Below are 23,253 nucleotides of genomic sequence, written 5' to 3'. Positions count from 1 at the left end.
CACAGAGAGAGAGAGAGAGAGAGAGAGAGACAGAGAGAGACAGAGAGAGACAGAGAGAGACAGAGAGAGAGAGAGAGACAGAGAGAGAGAGACAGAGAGAGAGAGAGAGACAGACAGACAGACAGACAGACAGAGGCAGAGACAGAGACAGAGAGACAGAGAGACTGCTGTGTGTTCATGCCCTCATCCAAAAGAGAAAGAGAAAGAGAGCTGCTGTGCGCAGGGTGCCACCTGTCCACACTTGGAGGCCGTGTGGGCCATTTCTCCGGAAAGCTTCAGGGTCTCAGCAAGTCCGTCTAGAAGGCAGCAGTAGAGGCTATGCTTGACCTCCGCACTCAGCTCATCAAGGACAGTGCTGGTACACTGTGTGTGTGTGTGTGTGTGTGTGTGTGTGTGTGTGTGTGTGTGCAAAGAGTGTGGGCAGAAGCTCCTGCTAGCTTTGCTCAAGCTTCCTCCTGGAGTCTCACACAGCCCAGTGCAGAGCATGGCATCTTGCAGGCCCACGACTGTGCTGGCAGACAACCCTGCTAGGGCCATCCATCCTCCAGCTACTTTGCAGAGCTTGGGGGGCTTGCTAAGGGTCTACAGCCCAAGAGGGACTCCCACAGCTCCTGACCCTGGCAGGGGGCAGGTCGCCTAGTGGATGGATCCTCAGCCAGGGGCTCATTAGAGAGTAGAGTTAGACCTCCCAGCAAGCCAGAGAGCAAAGGAGCTAGGGCGGAGAGGGAGGGTTTTTCTCCCTGAAGAGGGGAAAGGCTGCCGCCGAGTGGCCAGAGGGTTGGCTAGCAGGAGTTATTGCTCCAGCGCAATTATTGCTTCACCCCCAGACTAGGTTCCTCTTGATACACGTACTCCCTCAGCAGTAATGCAGACAGAAGGGATAAAAAAAAAACCCAAACTGGAAGATGCAAAAACTAGTGCAAAGCCTTGAGGTTTAGAAGGGATCTGAGGGCAGTACAGAGAAGGTGGCGTCTAAGGGACCGGCGAAGGACTGAGCTGACCACAAGGCATGGATCCCAGGCTTGCGACCCTTCGGAAGCTGGTGTTCAGGGAGGCATGAGTGGGGGTGGGGTGGGCAATAGTACTGTTGGCTAGGATGGGATTTGGGGAGAGGAGAACCAGGCTGCTGTCGTGGGAGGCCGGGGCAGGGCTTGGGGGCACTAGGGCTTCCTTCCTTTCTCTCTTCTCTCCTCCCCTGTGGTCTCAGCTGCCCAGTCACAGCCTCTGGGTCCTGTGGTGGTGGCTATTAGCTCTACATATGGGCCTCTGGCTTTCTCATCCATGTCCTTATTTCCTTGTCAGTTTTTCTGTGGGGCCAGTGTGCTCATTAAGAGCTACAGTCCCCAGAGGGAAGACTCAAAGATGGAAACTAGGAAGACGATGGGGGGATTGGGGAGGGTTAGGCAGGCTGAACCCTAGGTTCATAGCCTCCCTAGAGGATGCCCTGGCTCCTGCTAGAAGGTCAGCCTGAAATCCCGCTGCCATCCATAGCTTTTCAGTGCATTTCTAGGTCTGTCCCAGGTTCACAAGTGGTTCAGCCTAGCTGGGACATCAGGCTTAATTTAAGGGAACGTTAATGCAATGAAACTTAATGGGGGCTTCGTCTGTTAGCGAAAATCAAGGTCATTGTGTGCAGTGGTAAGTGTGTGCATGCACGTGTGTGTGTGTGTGTGTGTGTGTGTGTGTGTGTGTGTGTGTGTGTGTAGGCTTGACTTCTGTAGGAAAAAGACATCTGTGTGTCTCCCAAAGGAGCAGTAGTCAGAACAAGGTTGTGAGATTTTGCTTCATTCACCCATCAAGTGGGTCAGATGAAACTTCCAATAGGGGCTGGGGCGGTGGCTCCGTGGTTAAGATCACTTGCTGCTCTTGCAGAGGACCTAAGTTTAGTTCTCAGCACCAAATCTGGGCAGCACATAACTGCGTACCCACAGCTCCAGGGGGTCTGACACTTTCTGTTGGACCCCTTAGCCATGTGCACTTACACATGCACGTGCCCACACACAGACACACATATACACATAATTGAAAGCAAAACCAATCTTTAAAAATAAATCCTGACTTCAAGCATAGCAGAGTAACATTAATAATGTCAGGGATTGGTTCTCGCTCATGGGATGGGTCTCAAGTAGGGCAAGTCTTTGGTTGACTAGTCCGTCAATCTTTGCTCCATCTTTGTCCCTGCACATCTTGTAGGCAGGATAAATTTTGGATTGAAGGTTTTGTGGCTGGATTGGTGTCCTTATCCCTCCACTGGAAGTCCTGCCTGGATCCAGGAGCCTAGCATAACCCTCTGATAGGCTTTGCCCAGCAGCTGATGGAAACAGTTGCAGAGACCCACAGCCAAACATTAGACAGAGCTTGAGGGGTCCTATGGAAGAGTTGGGGTAAATGATTGAAGGAGCAGGAGGTGTCAAGGACTCCACAAGAAGATCTACAGAGTCAACTAACCTGGGCCCATAGGAACTCACGGACTGAGCCACTAACCAACTAGCATGCACAGACTGGTCCTAGACGCACCCACTCTCCCTGCATGTATGTAGCAGATGTAGAGCTTGGTCTTCATGTGGATCCCCCAACAACTAGAGTGGGGGCCCTCTCTGACTCTGAGGCCTGCCTTTGGATCCTGTTCCTCTAGCTAGGCTGCCTTGTCTGGCCCCAGTAGGAGAGGATGTGCCTAGTCCTGCAGCGACTTAATGTGCCAGGATGGGTTGGTACCTATGAGAGACATCCTCCTTCTCTGAGAAGAAGGAAAGGGGAGAGTGGGAGGAAGGGTGTGTGAGGGGGGACTGGGAGGGGGGCTGGAATCAGGATATAAAGTGAATAAATAAATAAATAACTTCTGAGCTATTAGAATGATCCCCTCCTCCCTCCTCACTGGGCAGAGAACACGGTTGTCCTTTGTGGAGTATTAGTTTAGCACACTGACACTGTGCTGAGTGTCATTGAGGGTGGTCAGTAGTCACGAGTGAATGGGAAAGCTCTTTGCTGATTGGACATGCAGAGCCTCTGTCCCTTTCGCCCCTAGGAAGTCAGGGCTCAGGAGGCAGCCTCCTGGGGGCTCAGCTGGGAAGACCCACTGAGGTGCATGAGAGAAGGCACTGGCCTGGGTGGTATGGCAACGTCCCCACGGTTGCTAGTTTTATTCTCTGGAGTTTCGGTCAACTGTGATCCATCATGGTCTGAAAAGCTTAGAAGAAAAATTCCTGAAATAAACACTTGCTACATTCTAATGAACTTTTATTTACTATCATCAGAATCGTCGACTTTATTATTGGCTATTGTTGTAAGTATTTGTGTGTGTGTGTGTCTAGGTGTATATATGTAGGAGAAACAATGTATATAGGGTCTGGGACTCTGGTTTCAGGTGTCCATGGGGGAGTCTTGGACCGTATTTCCCACAGATATGGTACATGGCTTCTGGGCTCCCAGCCTTGCTGCCTTTTATGTTTCTCGGTCTTTGGGTACATCATTAAGTTCACAATATCCCTGGTTCCTCATTCATCAAATGGTGATGATCACAGCAACATGTCACAGAGTGGTTGTTGTATTAAATATATGACCAACTGGACTGCACATAACCTCTGTCTCAGAATAGGTGACTGAGGAGTGCCAAGCTTCTCCAAAGCCCATAGTCTATGTAGCCTGTCTGTGGGACCACCAGTTTACTAGTGAGTGGATCTTCTGTCTCTGGGTTTGAAGGCCTGGCCAAAATCATAGGTATCTCTGTATGGTGGCCTTGCTTTATAGCCTCCACCATTCATTTATTCATTCATTCATTCATTCTTTCACTCACTCATGGTACCCATGCCACAGCAGCAATATGCAAATGTTGAGTTAATATTGACTTGGTTGGTTACGTTGGAGAAACACAGGGCTGTTGAGGTCCCAAAAGGGGCAGCTCACTTAGATGTGGGGAGCCAGGGAAGAAATGACATAGAGCCCAAACCAGATAAGGGCAGAGAGGAGAGCGGAAAGGGCTAGGCAGAGGGAACGGCCCAATGGCAGAGGATGTCTGTGTGGACTCCAGGGGTGGTGGGAGTAAGCAGCACACAGGCTGGGATCAGCACAGGGTCCTAGAGACTCCTCGGGCTGCTGCAGCACTGAGGTCACAGGAGCATGAATGACCCCACCTCCTTCTCCCCTTCTATAATATAGGGCCTGGGGATTGAACTTGAGTCCTCATGCCTATGCAGCAAGTGCTCTTACGGCCCTGCTGAGCAATCCCCCATCCCCAGCTGTGGGTTTCTAACAAGGCTTGGGATTCTTTCTTCACAGGTGTTGGAGGAGCTCAAGTGCTGGCAACGGGCAAGTCCTCTGGGACTGAGATCGGTAGGTGGCCTCTCTGCTTGCTCTGTGTACAGACTTGGGGTGAGACCCTGCAAAGAATGCAGGGACATGCTGTTGCACGTTCTGGCTGGCCAGTACACATCCTGCCTAGAGGCCTGCTTAGTGGCCAACATTGCCTATCCTGGGAACATGAGCCATCAAGGCCACCCCAGTGGGCTGTCCCTCATCAGCAGCCCTTGCTCCCCCAGTGCCTTATCCTATATCTACAGCAGCAGGCTCTGCTGTTCTCCAAGGGCCTCACCAATATTCATCTGCCCCCTTCTCGCAGTGCCCGCTCCTCTATGTAGGGGCTTGCCTTTACCAGCAGGAAGCAATCCACATGTCACCTCCTCTAAAGAGGCCCCAGGTCCCAGGCCTCCCACCTGTCATGAGACATTACTGTGAGCTCTGTGCCTGCCTTTCTCAGCAGACTCAAATCCTCCTCTAAGATAGGCCGGGCCCTTCCCCATTACCTCTCAGCTTCACCACGTAGCAACAATTTTCATATCCTCGGTAGATGAGTCAATGAGTGAATTCAGGGATAAGTGAGGTAGCATGCCGCCTGCCACCAGAGCTCGGGTGGCCAGGTCCTGCTGAACTTGAATGACCCTTGAAGATGGGAGCAGTTCTGACAGCTGGAGAGACCAGGGATGGGGCCCTTGGGGGTGGGGGAAAGGGAGGAACTGAGAATGGAGAGGGGAAAATAATGCTAGCACAGCAGATTGATGCGTGGGATATTAAGGTCCAGGAACACGACCCTGGACTTCATCCAGCGCTATGGAAGGCCCTAGAGGCTGGCAGCTGAGTCTTGAGTTCAACTCTTCCCTGTGCTTCAGATTTCAAATATGCCATCATTGGTATGGCGCTGGGAGCAGCTATATCTGCAGGTTTCCTCGCCCTGAAGATCTGCATGATCCGGAGACACTTGTCTGACCTAAAGAACACACCCCAGGGTAAGGCACTTGCAACAAACAGAACCCACATTGCTCTGCAGAAGAAAGGACTCTCTGTTGGCCTTTTGTATTACTGTGATAAAACACCTGAGGCAGTCAACTTAAAGAGAAGAAAGGGTTTGAGGGGCTCATCATTTTGGAATTTTGGTCTGTGCTTTTTTTTTTTTTTTAATTTTCTTTCTTTGGGGTTTGTGGTGATACAATAAAGGCTGAGTGTGTGGAGGGGGAAGCTGGTTCCTCTCAGAAAGAAAAAACTGGGGCTCTACAATGTCCCTCAAGGACATACCTCCCCAAGGCCTAAAGTCTTCCAGTAGGTACTGCCCTTTAAAGGTCACCGCACTTCCCATGACCACCATGTGCTGGGGAACAAGCCTTTAACATACGGGCCTTTGGAGAACATTCTAGACCTGAGCAATAGCAGATGGTGTCCTGTGAAGCCACCTAATGTGAAGGACTGAGGGAAACTCTGTAGCAAAAGACAGTGCAACAGCCCAGGGACTTCCACATTATCTTCCCGCTGTGTCAATCTCTCTGTCACTATGTACTTCTGTATTCAGTAGCGTTTGATATTCTTGAAAACTAAGCTTTCTGGAGAAAGATAGGAAAACCTGAAGTTAGTTTCAAAACAAGACTTCTGTTTTCTTGTCCCATGGAGATGATCAGATAAAATCGATCCCAGGAGGCTCTGAGGTCCTGAGCTCAGCCGGTTGATGGACAGGTCCTACCCAGAGCAGGGCAGAGTGGTTGCATGTGATCCAGACGTGGCTGGGCTCATGTGCGAGAGTGAACAGCGGCGTGGCAGTTCACAGTCTGTGCTGTGTTGGGGAAGGGGCTCCCTGCAGGCACTGAGCAGCTTCTTTGTGAGCGGTGTAGCATAGCACAACAGCAATTTGCACCCCTCTCTCTGGAAGACACCCACAAAGCAGCCTCGGAGCCAATGGGGGTGATGACGGGGCAATTTTCTGGGGGATGGTTCTGAGGATGAGGAGGAAGGGGCCTCTCTTCTCTTAGATCATGGCCTGTAAAGATACATGAGGAAGGGGTGGGGGGCATGAGGAAGCTTCTGGAGATGGGCACACTGGTCACTAGAACTGGACTGCCTTCCATTTTGTTTCCTTACCAGTAAAAGGACAAGAAGCTGTCTCCTCATCCCTCAGTTCCCGGCCTCTGTTCTCCTGAGAGGTTCAGCCCCTTTGCGAGATTCAGGAAACAAGCAGCAGGGGTTGAGGGCGATGGGCAGTATGGGGAACACTTGGTCACACCTGTGTGCCAGCCAAGGGGCTCAGGGACTGGCAATGGATAGAGGGGTTCCAACAGCAGTAAGATGTACCCCTGAACCTCTCTGCTGGCTTTGAGCTCTCACACCTGCCAGCTGGGTAAAAGATTAAGCCTCCCCCCGCACCACCCACTAATGCTGTTCTTTCTCTCTTTAGAAACCTTCTTATTGAAGAAGAGAAGCCCCAGGTAAGGTTGCTGCAGACTGGTCAGTGGGGTGCTATCCCCTACCCGACACCCCCACCTTGGCTATTCTGTCACCGGCTTTCTCTAGAGAACTGAAATGCACCCCACAGGTCCTGCCTGCTACTCTTTCCATCTTTGGACCAGTGGTGGTGGTAGGGTCCTGAGAGCAGCGGCCACATGAGTACCCTAGCCAAAGAGATTCAAGCTTGCCTTAGCATATCTCGGGTTAGACTGCTCCCCGCACCCTGCTCAGAATCATCCATGCACGGTACACTTCGAATAAAGTCCACAGCACCTCCATGACCAGAGTCGGTCCCAGGTTAAATGCACCCGCTCGCATCCAGCAGCCTTGCTTTTCTGCATCCACGTCTTCTTTGGTCAGCCTGCCCCAGAGACCTTTGCGCTCACTCTGTTCTAACACAGAGATGCTCTTTGCTCAGATAGTTGCAAGCCTTGCACCTCATTTCCTTTACACCTCTGTATCAGTGCTAACATTTGGTTTTAGATAGCCTGCTTTCCATTCCGCCCTTCTCTTTCTTCTCCACGTGTGCATGTGGGTGTGTGCCAGGCTTGTACATGTCTATGTGTACCTATGTGGATATCAGAGGTTTATTATGTTGTGTGTCTTCCTTAATCATTTTCCACCTTATTTTTTGAGGTGAGGTCTCTTACTGAACCCAGAGCTTGATGTTTTAGGCTGGCAGGAAGGTGCAGGGGTGCCTCTGCTGCCCCTCCCAGGGCTGGGTTACAGGCATGTGCCTGGCTTTTGTGTGGGTGCTGGGGACTCACTTGCTGCAAGAACTTTTCTGACTGAGCCATCTCCTTATCCCTGGCTTTATTTTTCTCTATAGCTTTTTTCCAGTGTTACATCATGTGCCATTAAACTCTGTGGCTTTTTTTTTTCATCTCTGTAGCCCTAGCAGGTAGCCCAGTGCCTGGAACACAGTGTAAGCCTTTGTCTGTGGTGAATGAATGAATGAATGAATGAATGAATGAACGGACAGATGATGGATGGATGGACATGAGGCCATGAGGCAGCTGCTGGGTGGCAAGAGAGGGAAGACAAACTCCCTCCAACTCCAGGGGTCACAGGTGTCAGCCATCCGAGAGTGGTGAGAGAGGGGAGGCCCATGTGACTCTGTGGCACCTTGGAGGAAGTGAAGGCTGCACACCCAGTGGGAAGTAGATTGTGTCAGGCTTCAGGGATAAAGCAAAGAGGAACCCACACAAGCACATGAGCCCTGGGAAGGGAGGACTCCAGTAGCCATTTAACCAACGAACGAGCCGTATAGCGGGAACAGGCGCTTCTCCCTATGGTGTGGCAAGGGAAGACATTGAGGAGAGGAGAAGGTTTATCTCCCCAGAGTGGGAGGATGTTTGATTGAGTGAATGAGTCTGAACCCTGTCCTGAAACTTCCTGTCCAGTATGGAGGACTCAGGGAGGGAGGGAGGTGGGAGTGGGTTGGCCACAGTCATCCTCATGGGACCAGGAGGAGGGCCTGTGCAGATGGGAGCCCCCCCTGGACACCCCCTCAGAGCTCAGACTCTCCTGGAACACCCGCTGAATCACAGCCAAAAGACAACAGTGGGAAAGTTCTGGATTCTTTGAGGCCGTGGGGGCCTATTGGAGGCAAGAGGGCTGCAATAGCTGTTCAGCAAGGGACCTTCAAAAGCAACAAGCCAGGTCTATGAAGGAAGGGGAGGAGCACCTGCTGCAGAGGGAGGTAGTCAAGTCTCCTAGACTAGCAGTGGATAAAGCCAGGGCTCCCAGGCAACATGAGGCCCCAGGAAGCAGCTGAGCACAAGGACTGAGGCCCCTCCCCCACATAGCCCGGTATCCCCCTCTGTTCCCAGGCTTGTCCTCAGTGTCATCTCTAACAGGAAGCGAAGGCTGGCATGGCCTGGTGGCAGCTCTGGCTCTTCTGCTTGCCGTGGTGGGAATGCTGGCACTGGCCGCAGACTTGGCGCTTGGACGGCATTCCTTTAGGACTATGGGGAGTTCTGGAGGGAGGAGCCTTCAGCCAATCTAAAAGTGAAGTGTGCTCAGTTAGAGCTGAAAAAAAATTGGGCTTTAAGAGGAGAGTCCAGTTTTCCCACAACCTTCCTTTTGACAGTGGCCAATCTGTCAGCCAGTGTAGCCCACTTAACGAAAACAAAATCTGAAATACTACACTTTGCAGACTCCAGTGTGTTTGGCCGTTTGCCTCTCTTACTGCTTTGGGGGGTTCTGGGGAAAGCCTGTGTGCTGGGAGCAGAAGCTGAGAGGCAGGGTCTGGAGGTCCTGGCTCACCTCATCATTTTCTGGTTTACCCTCACGCTATGGCAAGACCCGTGTTCTCTGCCTCGCGTTCCCTGGTCACCTGCACAGCTCATGAGCTGGATCCAGAATGGTAACTCACTAGCTGCCTGGGATGGCCACTCCAGGCCTGGAATCATGTCCCATCTTCTCTCTTGTCCTCTTTCTGTTTGAGAAAAAAAAAAAATCTTGAAATCTGCAGGAAAGTTGAAAAGCTGCCAACAAAGTGTACATGTTCCCCGTGCCTCTTTTTCTTCTTTCTCTCCACAGCATCGTTCAATTTAAACTACCTAAGCTGAAAATTGTATTTTAAAAAGTCCCAGTTCCTTTTCTTTTTTGGGGGGCGGGGTCAAAAATACCAAGAAGGAGATGGAGCTGCCTGTCTTGTGTAGGCGTCGCCCTGCACTAGGAGGTGCATACCTAACTCCAGCCAGCCTCCTTGTTGCTGATGCTTCTTTTGACAGCTTGGCTAGAGAAGCCAACACGTGCTCTCTGCACTGTAGAGACCATGACGTCCTTTGTCAGTAGCAAATATTCTGAAGACTGATGCTTTGTGAATATAGCTTGACTCCCAACAATTCCTTACCCATCGATTTCGAATCTATTCATAATCTATGTCTGAGTCAGCTGTTGCCATTGGTGGTTACAAAAATATGGAATCTCCAATATTGGTACCTCTTCTGTGTCTAACAGTGGTCATTCATTTTTTTGAGGGGGCACTTTTTATACTTCTTTTTTCTTTCTCCTTTTTATTTTTTCACTGATTATTTTTATTCTAAACTTCAATGAATTTTAATCTATCACTATCATAATTATTTGTTGCTCGAAGTGTCCCAAGTTGAGTCAGTGTAAGGCATTTCCTGATGATAATTGGGTCCCTGTGACAGCAGCACCCTGCTGATCTGGGACACTTATCAGACTAAACATACATACACACATACAGAGGCACACATGCACACATATATACACAGACACACAAACACACACAGACACACATACACAATACACATACACACACAGACATACATACAGACACACACCCAGACACTCACACAAACACACACAGTCACATAACACACACACACACACACACACACACACACACACACACATACACACGTATCTCAGGTTCCCTTTGTACTGTCCTCCAGAGTCATTCCTCCTCACCCTTTCCCTCAGATTTTCTTCTGTTTTTATGGGGGATGATTTTTAGAAATCCAGATTCGAACAGTCTGGGTTGCATACATGGCCACCATCATGTCATTTTTCCTAGGTCCTTTCGGTGTATATTTGTAAACAGGAATGCCAATCCTCTGAGGTCTCTGATGTGTGCCCATCTGGGTTTCTGCCTTGCCCCTTCTGAAGTGCAGACCCTGGTTCTCTACCACAGCAGGATTTCCCCCTCTGCTTGATTCCAATCACCACACCAAGGAGGCTTCCTGAGTCACAGCAGTGTTCTGATACAGCGTGCCCAGCAAGCACCAAGGTGGCTCTGTAGCTCGTTTTGCCTGCAGAATTCTGCTTTTCATGTGTACACAGCCAGAGTGATGTGTTCAACTTAAACAATAATTTTCTCTGTGTGGTTAATGCCACCAATTTGATGCATTAGTAGAGGTACTAATTTCTAGGTCTCAGGGACTAAGCTAGTTCAATGTTTTATTTAAAACCCTTAATTTTATTTTTGAACGTGTAAAACAGAAACAAAGGCCAAAGATGAAACTATTCAAACACAAACGCAGAGAATTCATTCTCTCCATAGTGTTGATGTGACTCTGCCTTGAGATCACCATCTCAGTGGCTGCTGGCTGACCAAACCCCTGTCCTTGTCCCTTTCAAAAAACTGCATTAATTTTTAAAATATTTATATATAACCAGTTTTAGTTTTAATTTTACATTTATTCATACCTTCACAGATACATTTTGAGGTATTTTAGGAAATCTGATTCACTGGCATTCATTCTGGTGTGTGATACGAGCTATAGGTATAATTTATTCTTTCACATAGATGGCAACTTCATTAAAAAACACTGGTTAAGAATACTGGACATGCCTATAATCCAAGTGCTGGCAGGATTGCCCCTTAGAGACCATCCTGGACTAGACAGTGAGACCCTGTCTCCGAAACAAGTGATTAGTCCTGGAGAGATGGTTTGGCACTTAAAAGGACCTGAGCTCAGTTGCCAGCTCCCATGTCCCGTGGTTCACAACTGCCTGTAACTCAAGCTCCAAGGCGAGCTTACCTGTAAAGGCACACAGGAATGTGCATGTGTATATAAACATATACCCTCCCAATAAACAAATGAACAAACAAATCTTTTTTTGTTTTTGTTTTTTTGTTTTTGTTTTTGTTTTTCGAGACAGGGTCTCTCTGTGTTAGCCTTGGCTGTCCTGGACTCACTCTGTAGACCAGACTGGCCTCGAACTCACAGCGATCCGCCCGCCTCTGACTCCCGAGTGCTGGGATTAAAGGCGTGCGCCACCACGCCCGGCTGAACAAACAAATCTTAAACAGAAGCAAACCAGAAGAAAAATGGCAGTGCTGGCCCCACCCTCTTCTTCACTGCCTGATTGGCTCTCAGTCCCCACACTTGCTTGGATGTTCCTGGACTTGGCCCCCCCCCCCCCATGGTCAGCAATCAGCAGATACAACACTGTGACTGGTGAGGGATTCTGGGTATGCTCTGATGTCTGGCAGGCTGCTTTTTCCCACCTCCATCATACTCACCCTGTGCCTTGTCCTCAGAGAAACATTTGCTAGTTTGTTTCTGGTAGTCGGAGGCAACACTTTCCAGTCAAGTTCAGAATTTTGCTATAAAAACAAAATGGTATTTCAGTGGGAGATATGTTATTTTTATACATTGGATTGAAGTTGATTAACTTCATTGTGACATTAACCAGAAATCTATAGGGGAGAATCTTATTTTATTTTTGATTAGCAAACGTGTTAATCACACATATTATTGGAGTTTAGTATGCTGTCCCAGTCCACGCATCTGCCAGACACAATTTAAATGCTGCCACGCTTCACCCCCCCAACCTCCAGCAATCAGTAATATATGTTTATCCACCTGTGTTCAAGAACACATAACAGTGTTCTGTGCCTAGCTTACTTCACTTAACACGATGCCTTCCAGCTCTACCCATGCTCCCACACATCACAGGCTCTCTTTGCTGTTTATGGCTGTATTCCCTGTGAATATACACCACGGACTTGTCATAAAGACGCCCAACCAACATGTCTGTTCTCATGTGTTTGGTGGAAGCTCTTGGGATTCCTTCATAAGGGTTCACCTTTCTTAGTTTAGTCCTAGTTTAATCCTAAGGATCTGAACATCTTGTGTGTTTAAGGTCTTTGAATATAGACTGCACTAGTTGCTCCTCACGGATGCTCGTATCATTTTCTCTTCAATCCCTTTGAATTTTCATGACACCCTGTTGTTTCTTTCCCAGTTCCCATAGCACTATTGTTCCCTCTTCTCTGACACACCTTACACTGCCAGTGTTAAGTGACAGCTGGCACAGAGCACTGCATGCCTTGTGCCTGATCTTGGTGGGGAATCCACTCAGATCGACTGAGCAAGAAGGTGTCAGAGAAGGACTTTACCATGACATTTGGTGGCCCACTTCCTCATCAGTGAAACATTTCCTACAAATTCCAAGACCCACTCCTATTTTCAAAATGCCCTGAGGCTCTCCTTGGCTCACCAGATGCAGAAGCATGCATTGCTTTTATTTATCTATTTGTTTTCCCTTCTCTTGTTGGCCGACATGTGATTCGGAGAATATGGTAAAAATGTTTTGGCTTAACAGTCATTCTAATTGTATTGTGTCCAAAATTTCTTATTCTTTCTCTACATGCCCATGGCTGGGCCGTCTACTTCTGCTACTCACCGAGACAGCTTACGTCCCCTCACCCCCTGCCTAGCTAGCCTGCTACTGCAGGTTGCATCTGCCTCCCAGGAGCCTGTTGATGTCCACATTCATAGAGTTATGCCTCCTGTGAGAGAAGAATCCATCCAGGAGGCGCTTCCCTAGTTCAGGGCTGCCACAGCCAGAGAGGCCGTCCTTTCCGGTCATCCGTATCTTCGGCACATGTTCTGAGACACACTAGCCTTTGACAGCACCGGAAGCCTTCTCTTGGATTTTCCTCTCCCCTTGGCTCCACTTCCTTCATCAGGTCTTCTTTTTTAAAAATGTTTTCATTAGTGTCTTATTTTTATGACATAATGGGTTTCTTTCTGACCTTTTCAGGAATGCACACAGTGAGTGAGCTTGGATCAGATCACCTCATGCTAGTTGGTTTTCTATTGCTGTGATGACAGCTCTGACCAAAAGCAGCTTGGGAGGAAAGGGTTGATTTCATCCTATGGCTTACGGTCTTTCCACAGAGGGAAGACAGGGCAGGAACTAAAGTCCAAAGTTCAAAGGTAGCACCTGAGGCAGAGGCCACAGAGGAAGGCAGCTGACTGGCTGGCTTTCCAGGCTCATCCCACGGCCATCTGCAGAGGGGCGGCACCACCTGCAGCGGGGTGGCATCACCCACAGTGGGCTGGGCCCTCCTATATCAAGAACATCTCCCCACAGACTTGCCTACAAGATGGAAGTATTTTTTTATCTGAGGTTCCCTCCTCCCAGATGACCCCTGTTTATGTCACGTCGACAAGAAAACTCAGTGGCACACTGCCATTGCTCCCTTTTGTCTGCCACCATGCCATTCTTGTTTCCAGCTTGCCCATTGTGCTTGAAGGTTCTCCTGCCACTGAGCTCTGTAAGCTCGAGTTTCATTCATGTCCTTAGCCCTCAGGCACAGGCCAGGTGCTGATGGATGTGCTGTTTTATGGTTGTTGACTTGACTTGTCCATCACGTTTGTTCCCTTCTGTTGTTTTCCTGCCATGGCTCCTTCGATAACCTGTGCTGGGATGTCAGTCACCAAGGGACTGTTGCTAAACAGGCCCAACAAATAGCATTTGCAACGAGGGAGCAGCCAATGCAAGCATCAATGTGGCATCCTGTTGTCACTATAGAGAACGAGTATGGGAAACTATGGTGTCTGTGCAGATTCTGTCTCCTTCATGGAGATGTTGGCGGTGTCCACGAAGATGCCAGGGCTAGGTGCCCCAAACTCCAGCTCTAGGTGCTTGTGGCAGGGCCTCATTTGGTGACTTCAGACTTTTACTCTGTTTTCCTCTTCTTAATTCATGGATGGTGCCTCCTCCCTGCCTGCGCTGGTACAGATGCTAACAACCTGTGGTTTAGAGTTGGAGGCATCATTTTTATTACATTCCCATAGGCCTCCTCACCTTGTTCCTCGTAGCATCTGCCCAGATCTGGACTTGTGTTTCACATTACAGACAGTGACTGTTTCCCCAAATATTCTGATCAACTTTAAGGAATGAGCTTCTATACTATGTATGAAGTGGGAGAAGCCTTTGGTTTAGCGGGTAGTAACAACCTCGTGGCTGATATCTGGCCTCAGCACTGGCTGCAGGCATATTTCTGTGTCATTTACGGAGATGCCCCATGGTGCTGACATCTGCTGGTGAGCTCCCCGCACCTGCTCCCTGTGCTGCCAACACACAGGGCAAACAGTAAGGTCACAATCCTTCTAACTGTGAGTCTTCCACATTTCTGCCCCTTTCTAGGGATGCCCAGGTGACAGAGCTGTGAGGTCAGCTAAGTCAGAAGAGACTTTAGGTGTTTTGAGTCTGAACACCCACTACTTGGACTCAATATAGGAGCAGGCATGAAAAGGACCACCACTGGCAGCACCTCTGTCCTGAGGGAAGATGTCACTCCTCTTCTCCAAGAGTGACTGCATAGAGGTAGTACATGAATGAGCAACAGAGAAGAAGGAAGCCCCCAAATTTGTATTTCTCAGCCTAGGTGCCCATGTAGAAGCTGTACAAGTGTCTACAACAACCTTGTGCCCACATCAATGGCACCCCATCCCAACATGGCTTGTGAGAACGGGAAAAACCCCAAGACAGCCTCCCCAGAACTGAGGGTTCTATAACCAACCACCCAGGATCCCTTTCAGAACTCCAGGCTTCACAGTCTTGGCTGCCAGGAGGTTCCCGCTTCAAAGATGAACCATGTGAGCATCCAGGGGAGTGTGGAGCCAATGAGCCAGCATCCAGCGCTATTGATGGAAGACTGACCTTCTAAGGGAAGAGAGGACAGTCTAGGCTGGAGTGAGAGGATGGACATCACTGGCCCTGGGAAGGGCCTTGGAGCTGCACCTCTTCCAATGAAGGAAGGGATCAAGAGCAAGCCAGAACGGTGCCTCACAGAGAGCAGTGATAACGCAGGCTGGCCTTGTTACTCTCACATGATTTTGTGGTGATGTGGCATGGAGGGCCTCAGGAAACCTATGTACTCTTGTCATCAGTTGAAGATGTGGGGCACAGACACTGTGAGCATTCTCTCACAATTAGATCATTTCTGTCTTGGAAGACTCGGCTTTTCCGTTCTGCAAGAAGACAGGTGGTCGTGTGGACTGGGTCTCCCTGAGACGGGTTTCCTTTAACATGGAGAGATGAGAGAGGAGCTATTTTTCAAAACGGAGTGCTGCATTATAATAATGCCTGGAGTCCCAGGGTGTCTTTTGTCTGACTTGAAAACACTGCTGCTCATTAGCAGCTTTTGTTAACTGATCACCTGAAGCAGTTACGTGGTACTCATAAGCGATCTTCCATGTGTGAGATGGAATAAATCATCGTGTACTGGAGCTGGTAATTGATTTGTTTCTTTTAGCAGCATTTTAATTAAAGCATCTGGTTTGTGAATGGCAGAATCACTTGTGAGCGAGGGTGAATGGCTTTGGATTCTCAGTCCTTGCTTTACAATTTCTACACACACCACAGGGTCGGCCCCACCCCTGCACCTTGTGACGTATTCTCCAGACACAAGTATGGGGTTTCTCCTTGCCCTCATGTAAAGTTTAACAGAGAGAAGCACAGTCACATGGCAGTTAATGATGGGGACACTCTGAGGAAGGCATTGTTCTATGCTTCCAGCCTTGGGTGAGCACCGTGCAGAGTGATTTACTTCGGCAAATTAAGATGTCATATGTAGTCACCGGTGACGTCGTCTCATGGTACACTGTCATACATGCTGTCCGTTCTTGACTGAAATGCCATTGCCGTGTTCTTGGCTGACCAGAATCCTCTCCTCAGGTGGCAGGGAGCTGATGTCACGGATGGGGCAATGAGACCTCCTTAGCTTACTCCCTGAACCCAAGTTCAATGGCTTCCTTCTGGAAGTCCTTGTAGCTTCTGTGAAAAATTCTTGGGCCTTTCTGGAGAGCAATCTGCAGAGACTGGACTCTAGAGGACAATATCTCTTGACGGCCCCCCTCCTCGGGAGCAGCTTCTGGGGAGGGGACTTAGGAGACATGAGTGATTGTGCTAGCTGAAGTGTCTTAGGGATAGGACCATTCTCACGCTCTCATTTGGGAACACTGTAGCAGAGGCCAGGGATGAGGCAAGCCTTATTTTCTTGGCCTAGGAGACCATGGAGCCCCCAAAGCACATGTAGTCCCCCCAATAGCTTCCAACAGCATGAAGAACACCACACTTAAAGATCAGGGACAAGTGATTCTTAGGCTAACTGTGATGGGGAAATTGTGGGGCTCAGTACCTGAAGGAAGAAAGGGGCAGGTGAGAGAATTTTCTGAAAAAGTCAATAAATTAAAAATATACATACCAGTTTAACTTCTTTGTAGATGTTTTAAAAATGTTGACATTTAATTTCTAAATAAACTCGAGACATAAAAATAAACATATGCACATATGTACACACAGGCAATTGTAGGAAATATGCGAGGGCTTGTAGGTGATGCTGTAGCTCTGCTTTGCACCATCACAGGCTAAAAACAGCTACACATAGACAGGATAGACAGGTAGAGGCAGAAGTGTCAGCTTAATTTTCACACGAGTCGGTGTCCTTCTCTGTCCTTGCCCTAGTGCAAGCAGGAGGGCAGTGTAGTTGTCCCAGCACTAAGGCAGCTACGATGGTGAGGACAGATAGGGTGGGGGAGAACAGAAAGGAGCCAAAAAGGGGAGACTGAGCCCTACTCTCAGAGTCAGCAGTCACAGGCTTGGGCTAGACCCACCTAGTAGGAAGGGTCTGTGGCTGAGCTCTGGATTTAAAAACTGATGTTTGGGAGCCAGGATGGCTGGCTACATCTGGACAAAGTGAACCTCACACTTCCCGCGGGGGTTTTCCAAGAGTTCCTGTGGAGGCTGTGCCTGAGAATTAGGGTTAAAAACACATGTGTGGATGTTTATTCTGGAGTCTGTTTAGAGATTTCTGGGAGGTCCAATGAGACGGGGAGAGGGGAGAAGCAGACTGAAGGAGATGAAGGAGGCAGAGGCATGACATGAACAGAGAGAAGTGGTCATGGCTGGGGACAGCAAGTCTGAATGGGTGATGGAGTGGGGGATGGGGTGGGCTGCTCAGAGCCCAGCCCGAGAACGGATTCTTTTCCTCCTGGGTCATTTGTCACAATCTCAGACTTGTCATACTAATTAATCAACCTTCAAAAGTGGGCTTTTCTACAAACATATTGCTATCAGATGACAAGTAAGTGGCACATCTCCAGGCCGTGAAAACAGAGAGGATTGTCACTGAGGTTTGTCAGGCCAGCCTCCTTTATCAGTGTGCCTAAGTCCAAGAGCTCATGATCATGAGTGTGTGTGTGTGTGTGTGTGTGTGTGTGTGTGTGTGTGTGAGAGAGAGAGAGAGAGAGAGAGAGAGAGAGAGAGAGAGGACGTAGTTGTATAGTATAGAGTTGCAATATGCAGGATCTGCCTTTACATGCTTCTTTGCAAGCGAGACAACAGAGGCTTTCCTCACTTTCCTCATCTGTACCCTGGGCTGACAGTTACGCTCCTCTGTGCAGATAAAGCTCTTAGCCTACTGACACCCAGTGGCCCTCGGTGAACATGAACTATTGCTTACCATTGATGTTGGTCAGCTTCCACAAACATCCAACATTCAGAGAAAGCGAGACTAAGGACGTTTCCATTAGGGATGTTAATCTTTTAAGAGCTTTAGATTTGCCCATAGGTTAGGAAGGCTGTTAGCATCCTCCCATGATGCTTCCTCCCATGCTGTTTGCATCCTGCATTGGTGTGGTGGACATGCCAGGAGGAATGAGCTGATGACCAGTACATCACTGCAAACTGGAACCCACACGTTTTATGTCCTTGGTTTTTAGTTGGTGCTCACTTCCTGGCCCAGGACTCAGTCTTGCGACCTGTATGGCATTTAGTCATCATGTCTCCTCAAGCCTCTCCAGATGCAGAAGATTCTTAGAACTTGTTTTGAGGTAAAAGATTCAACAAAAGGAAAGCTTAATTGTTTAAACAAAGCCAAACAAGGGCCAGGAGGTTTGGCCAAAGCTAAAGAACGTGCTTTGCAAGTGTGAGGTGTTAAATTCCCAGGACCCGAATAAATCATATACACGTGATAAAGTAGGATATGAGCACAGTATGGGGGAGGGGCAGTTCTCCTTAGCAGCATGTTGTCTGCCCACCAAGAAAAGACACCATCTGTGGGCAGTGGAGGCGCTAGAGCTGGCCCTCACTTTCCTCCACAAGAGAGTCTCACTGGAAAGCGTCTGTAGTACACTCTTTTACAAGGCAGCTTTAATTTTTCTGTTTTGTGTTTACATCATGAAGTGGCAGCAAGTTGTGAGCAGATCACAGAGGCTGAACAACAGAAAAGAGTGAAACCAGGGCTGACAGGGTGTCGACAGCTGCCAGTTCTGTGCCTGCAGTCAGCAAGGTCTTTTCAAGGGAAGTTGCTCTGTGGACTCTCCCAAGATGCCCCAGTCTGTGTGGAACGACATCCTCTTCTTAGCCCCATCAGCTTTTGGAAGCCAGGGCCCATCCCCAGCCCCTGTGCCTTCTGTCACGTTCACCTGAGTCTACTCCTTGAGTGCACATGTGGAACTCATGGTCCTGTAAAGGCCCGTGAATCGAATGCGTGCTCATCAGCTTGATGAGAGCCTTAAGAGTTGGGGCCTAGATAGTAGTCCTCCCATCAGGGACGGTGCGCTGAGGGGATAAGGGGGCCCTGATCCTCCTCTTTCTTCTTTTATACCCTGGCTGTGAGGTAAGAAGTTCTGTCTGCCTCCCCCACCCCCGTCAGGATGAGCTGCCACAGGGCCACAGCAATGGGGCCAATGAATAGAATTAATACATACCTTCTTTTTGTAACTATGGGCCAGAATGACCTTTTTCTCATAGTATGTTGCTTTATCTCAGGGGTTTAGTTAGACGGACAGGAAACTTGGCTGGTGTAAATCGCTTCACAGAAGTAACTGGTCTCAGACACAAATAAAAGAAGAGAAGAGCCCGAAAGTGATGGCTTCACCTGCTGCCTTCGTCTTACCCTGGGCTGCTTCACAGCATATTCTATCTCTGCCTCCAACTGTACCTTGTGTAGGCGTGCAATCTGTTTTCTTCACTTACAGGTCTATATTTATGGACTCAAATAATCCTGGTTCAGACATTTTCAGAAAAACAAACTGTGTTAGCATTGATTACATGCAGACTTTTTTCTCTAAGTTATTCCCTAAACAGTAAGGTGTGATTACTTACATTATAAACACAGTGTTTGCATTACAAAGTACCAGGTACCATAAGCAATCTGGAGGTGACTTGAAGTATACAGGAGGGCTGTAGAGCTTATATGCAGACATTATATTCTTTATATGAGGAATGAGCATTCTGTCACTTTGGTTCCCAGGGCTCTCACAGATTCCTAGGGACAATGAGTTCCACTCACCATAAGAACCCACCACCACTGGCAATGTGCTGCTTCTGGGATCAATTTATTCATCCAGCAGGGGTAATGGTGTGGACACTAGCCCAGTGGGCTGAAGTGAGACCCTGGAGTGACGCTACTTTGTCCCAGCTTTCTCGTATCTGAAATGAGGTTGATGACCATACAGGGCTAGGATCTTCTGATCACCTCTGTGTGTGAAACACTGAATGTATCCAATCTTGTAAATGCTCTACATACGTGCCTCTTCTGGACATGTGAAAGACAGATGTTGCCCTCAATCAGAGGAAGCACAGGCAAGTAGGTGAGAAAGAGGCATTTTAGAGGGGTGAATGGGATGCTCTTGGAGCACGGGGGTGGGGTGAGGGGTGGGGGAGAATGGGGGTGGGAAGGGGAGCACAGAGAGAATTCTAACCAGCAGCATAGTAGCCTCCCACCCTGGTGCGAAGGATTTTGCCCATCAAGTAAGAGTCCAGAGGATCATGTTCCTTGGTACGCACAATGTTACAAGTATAAAAGACCGTGGCAAAGCTAAAGGGCAGGAAAGTCAGGTGATCGGGGCTAAGAGTTCAGAGGAACCCAGGGTCCCACAGGTCCTGCCATCTTGGGACATTTGTCTGTATTCTGTGAAATTGGCTTTATTGTTCAGAAAGATATGAAGTGGCTAGTGAAATGGAAGTTCAGAGAAGTGGGGGAAAGACTCAGAAGTTCTAACACTTGTCTAGGAAGAATGTTCTAGAAGGACAGCCAGATAGAACCAAGAAAAGGACAACTCGGGAGAAATAATCAAGGCTGAGGAGACGGCTCACGGAGTGGAAAGCGTGCTGTGAAATCTTGAAGTCAGAGTTCAAACCCCCAGAATGCACATAAAAAGGCAGTCTTAGTTGTGCAGGTTTGGTGGCGTGCAGCCCTGACATGCCTGTGTTGTTGGGGTTGGGACAGGAGGGTTGCTAGCATTTGCTGGTTGCCAGCTTAGCTCCAGATTTGTGAAAAACCTTGTCTCAGGGAACTGAGACACATTATGTCCTCTTGTGGCCTCTTTATAGGCACACAGGCATAAACACGTGTATTATAGGCACACACCCATGAGCGTTCATGCACACGCCACACATACATGTACATACACACACACACATGTGCGCACACACACATGCACACACAGCTGAAAATTTTCAGAGGTATGTGTGAGCAGGGAAATGGTGGTGAGAATGTAGGCCAGGAGCATTCACATCCAGTGTAAGTCTGGAAAACAGCAGGGCCAAACCCATTCATTAAATTCCTGTGATCTCAGCCTGGAGCTGGTACCAGACAAACAGGAAGAGGAGGAAGAGCTGTATTAGGAGTAAAATGAAGGATATTGTGGGATGCACTATGGAGAACTGACTCATGCTCAATTTACTGATGGCAAGATACAGTGTGGAGTTTGTGTGGTGCCAATTGATGGTGCTAAGAACAAAAAGGAAGGGCATGGGATGCTTATGAACCACTACAGTCCAGAAGAGGTGGGAGAAAGGAGGGAAGTGGGTGGGGCAAACACAACAGGTTTCATCATTAAAAGGAAGTGGAAGAGGACAGCTATACTAGGCTCCTGCCTGCAAGCATAGCAGAATATCGTTAATAGGGTCAGGGGTTGGTTCTCTCCCATGGGGTGGGTCTCAGGTTGGGCCAGGTGTTGGTTGGACATTCCCTCAATCTCTGGTCTATCTTTATCCCTGCACATCTTGTAGGCAAGGTGTATTTTGGGTCAAAGTTTTTGTGGGTGAGTTGGTGTTCCCCTCCTTCTACTAGGATTCTTGTCTAGTTAGAGGGTGTCCTCTTCAGTCTCCATGACCCCTGATACTAGGAGTCTCAGTGGAGTCACCCCCATATCTTTCCAGAAGCCTACCCTGTTCTATGTCTGCAACTTATGACAGAGATGCCTCCACCCTTGGTTTCTTTTCTCCTTGCAGGTCCTCTGTCCTCCCACCCCCACTCTCCCCAGTCTGATCTCTATCCTCTTTTCTTTCTGTGTTTCCTCTCCTATCTTGTTCCTTCTCCTCAACCACTTCCTCTGTCTATTCTATTTCCCCTTCTCAGTAAGATTTAATCATCCTCTCCTTGTAACTTATCTTCTTTGGGTCTGTGAACTGTAGTATGTTTATCCTGTACTAAATGGTTAAAATCTGCTTATAAGTGAGTACATACCATGTGTGTCTTTCTGCGTCTGGCAGCAGATCCAAACAGATGTGGAGAGTCACAGCCAAACATTGGGCAAAGCATAGGGAGTCTTGTGGAAAAGTGGGGGGATGCATAGAACGACCTGGGGGGTGACAGGAGCTCCATAAGAAGACGAACAGAGCCAACTAACAAAGGGCCCAGAGGGGCTTACAGAAACTGAAGCACCAACCAACAACCATGAATAGGCTGGACCCAGGCCCCCACACGAATGTAACCGATGGGCAGCTCAGGCTTCTTGTGAGTCCCCTAGTAAGAGGAGCGGGGGCTATCTCTGCCATGGACTCAGAAGCCTGCTTTTTGATCACCCTCCCTGTCCCCCTCCCCTGTGGTGGGGCTGCCTCACCAGGCCACAGGGGAAGAGGGCGTGCTCAGTCCTGATTTGACTTGATGCACTTGGGTGGATGGGTAGGGGGAGGCTCGCCTTTTCTAAGGAATAGGGGAGGGGGAATGGGGGAGAAGGGAGAAAGGGTAGGACTGGGAGGAGAGGAGGGGCTATAATCAGGATGTAGAGTGAATAAATAAATAAATAAATAAATAAATAAAATTTTAAAATAAAAAAGAAGTGGAAGTGAATGCAGTGGTGCACTCCTGCAATCCTAGAACTTAGAAGGTGGAAGCAGGAGGGTCAGGAGGTCAGGAACATCCTTAGCTACATGTGAGTAGGAAGCGATCCTGGGCTATATAAGATCTTGTCTCACAAATTAAAACAAACCAAGAAAAATGTAAATATAGAAAATTAGGTGTAAATGAAATGTTCCCACAAAAATATTTATATTGAATTTAAAATTGAGCAACATGTTATTTTCTAGGAACATAACTAAAATTAAAATTGTATAAAATTATAGTGCAATTGCAAATAAGAAAGTGGGGCTGAGCACACATAAGACCAGGGATGGGTTCATTACACAACACACACAGACACACAACACACACAATACATACACAGAGGCACATATACACAGACATACAACACATAAAAACACAATACACAGAGATAAAGACAAACAGCATATAACAACACAAACACACAGATATAAAATGTAGAATATATTAAACTATATAATACATAAAGAAACCTAACACAGAGACACACAACACAAACACAGACTAGTATATAGATACACAACACACATAAACAAATAACACACACAAAACTCATGTCACCACATAGACATATACAGACACATACAGACATATACACACAATAC

At 48.3% G+C, this 23,253-nt stretch overlaps 1 protein-coding gene across 1 annotated transcript in view; it reads left to right on the top strand.

Annotated features, from left to right (window-relative positions):
* The window catches only part of TMEM273 (transmembrane protein 273), a gene marked incomplete at both ends in the record, with an annotated part of 28,860 nt that extends 14,156 nt beyond the window's left edge, over positions 1-14,704 (top strand). Inside the window, 4 exons of the mRNA XM_084795333.1 lie at positions 4,276-4,329; positions 5,163-5,279; positions 6,713-6,743; positions 14,680-14,704. Of these exons, the coding sequence (XP_084651459.1) occupies positions 4,276-4,329; positions 5,163-5,279; positions 6,713-6,743; positions 14,680-14,704 (227 nt within the window). The remainder of the gene's footprint in view (positions 1-4,275; positions 4,330-5,162; positions 5,280-6,712; positions 6,744-14,679) is intronic.
* Between the last annotated feature and the right edge of the window lie 8,549 nt (positions 14,705-23,253).

This window comes from Acomys minous (genome assembly GCF_964271855.1).
Source record: "Acomys minous genome assembly, chromosome: 9".
Classification (NCBI taxonomy): domain Eukaryota; kingdom Metazoa; phylum Chordata; class Mammalia; order Rodentia; family Muridae; genus Acomys; species Acomys minous.
The sequence above is the reverse complement of the archived record's forward strand: the minus strand, read 5'-3'. Positions and strand labels throughout refer to the sequence as shown.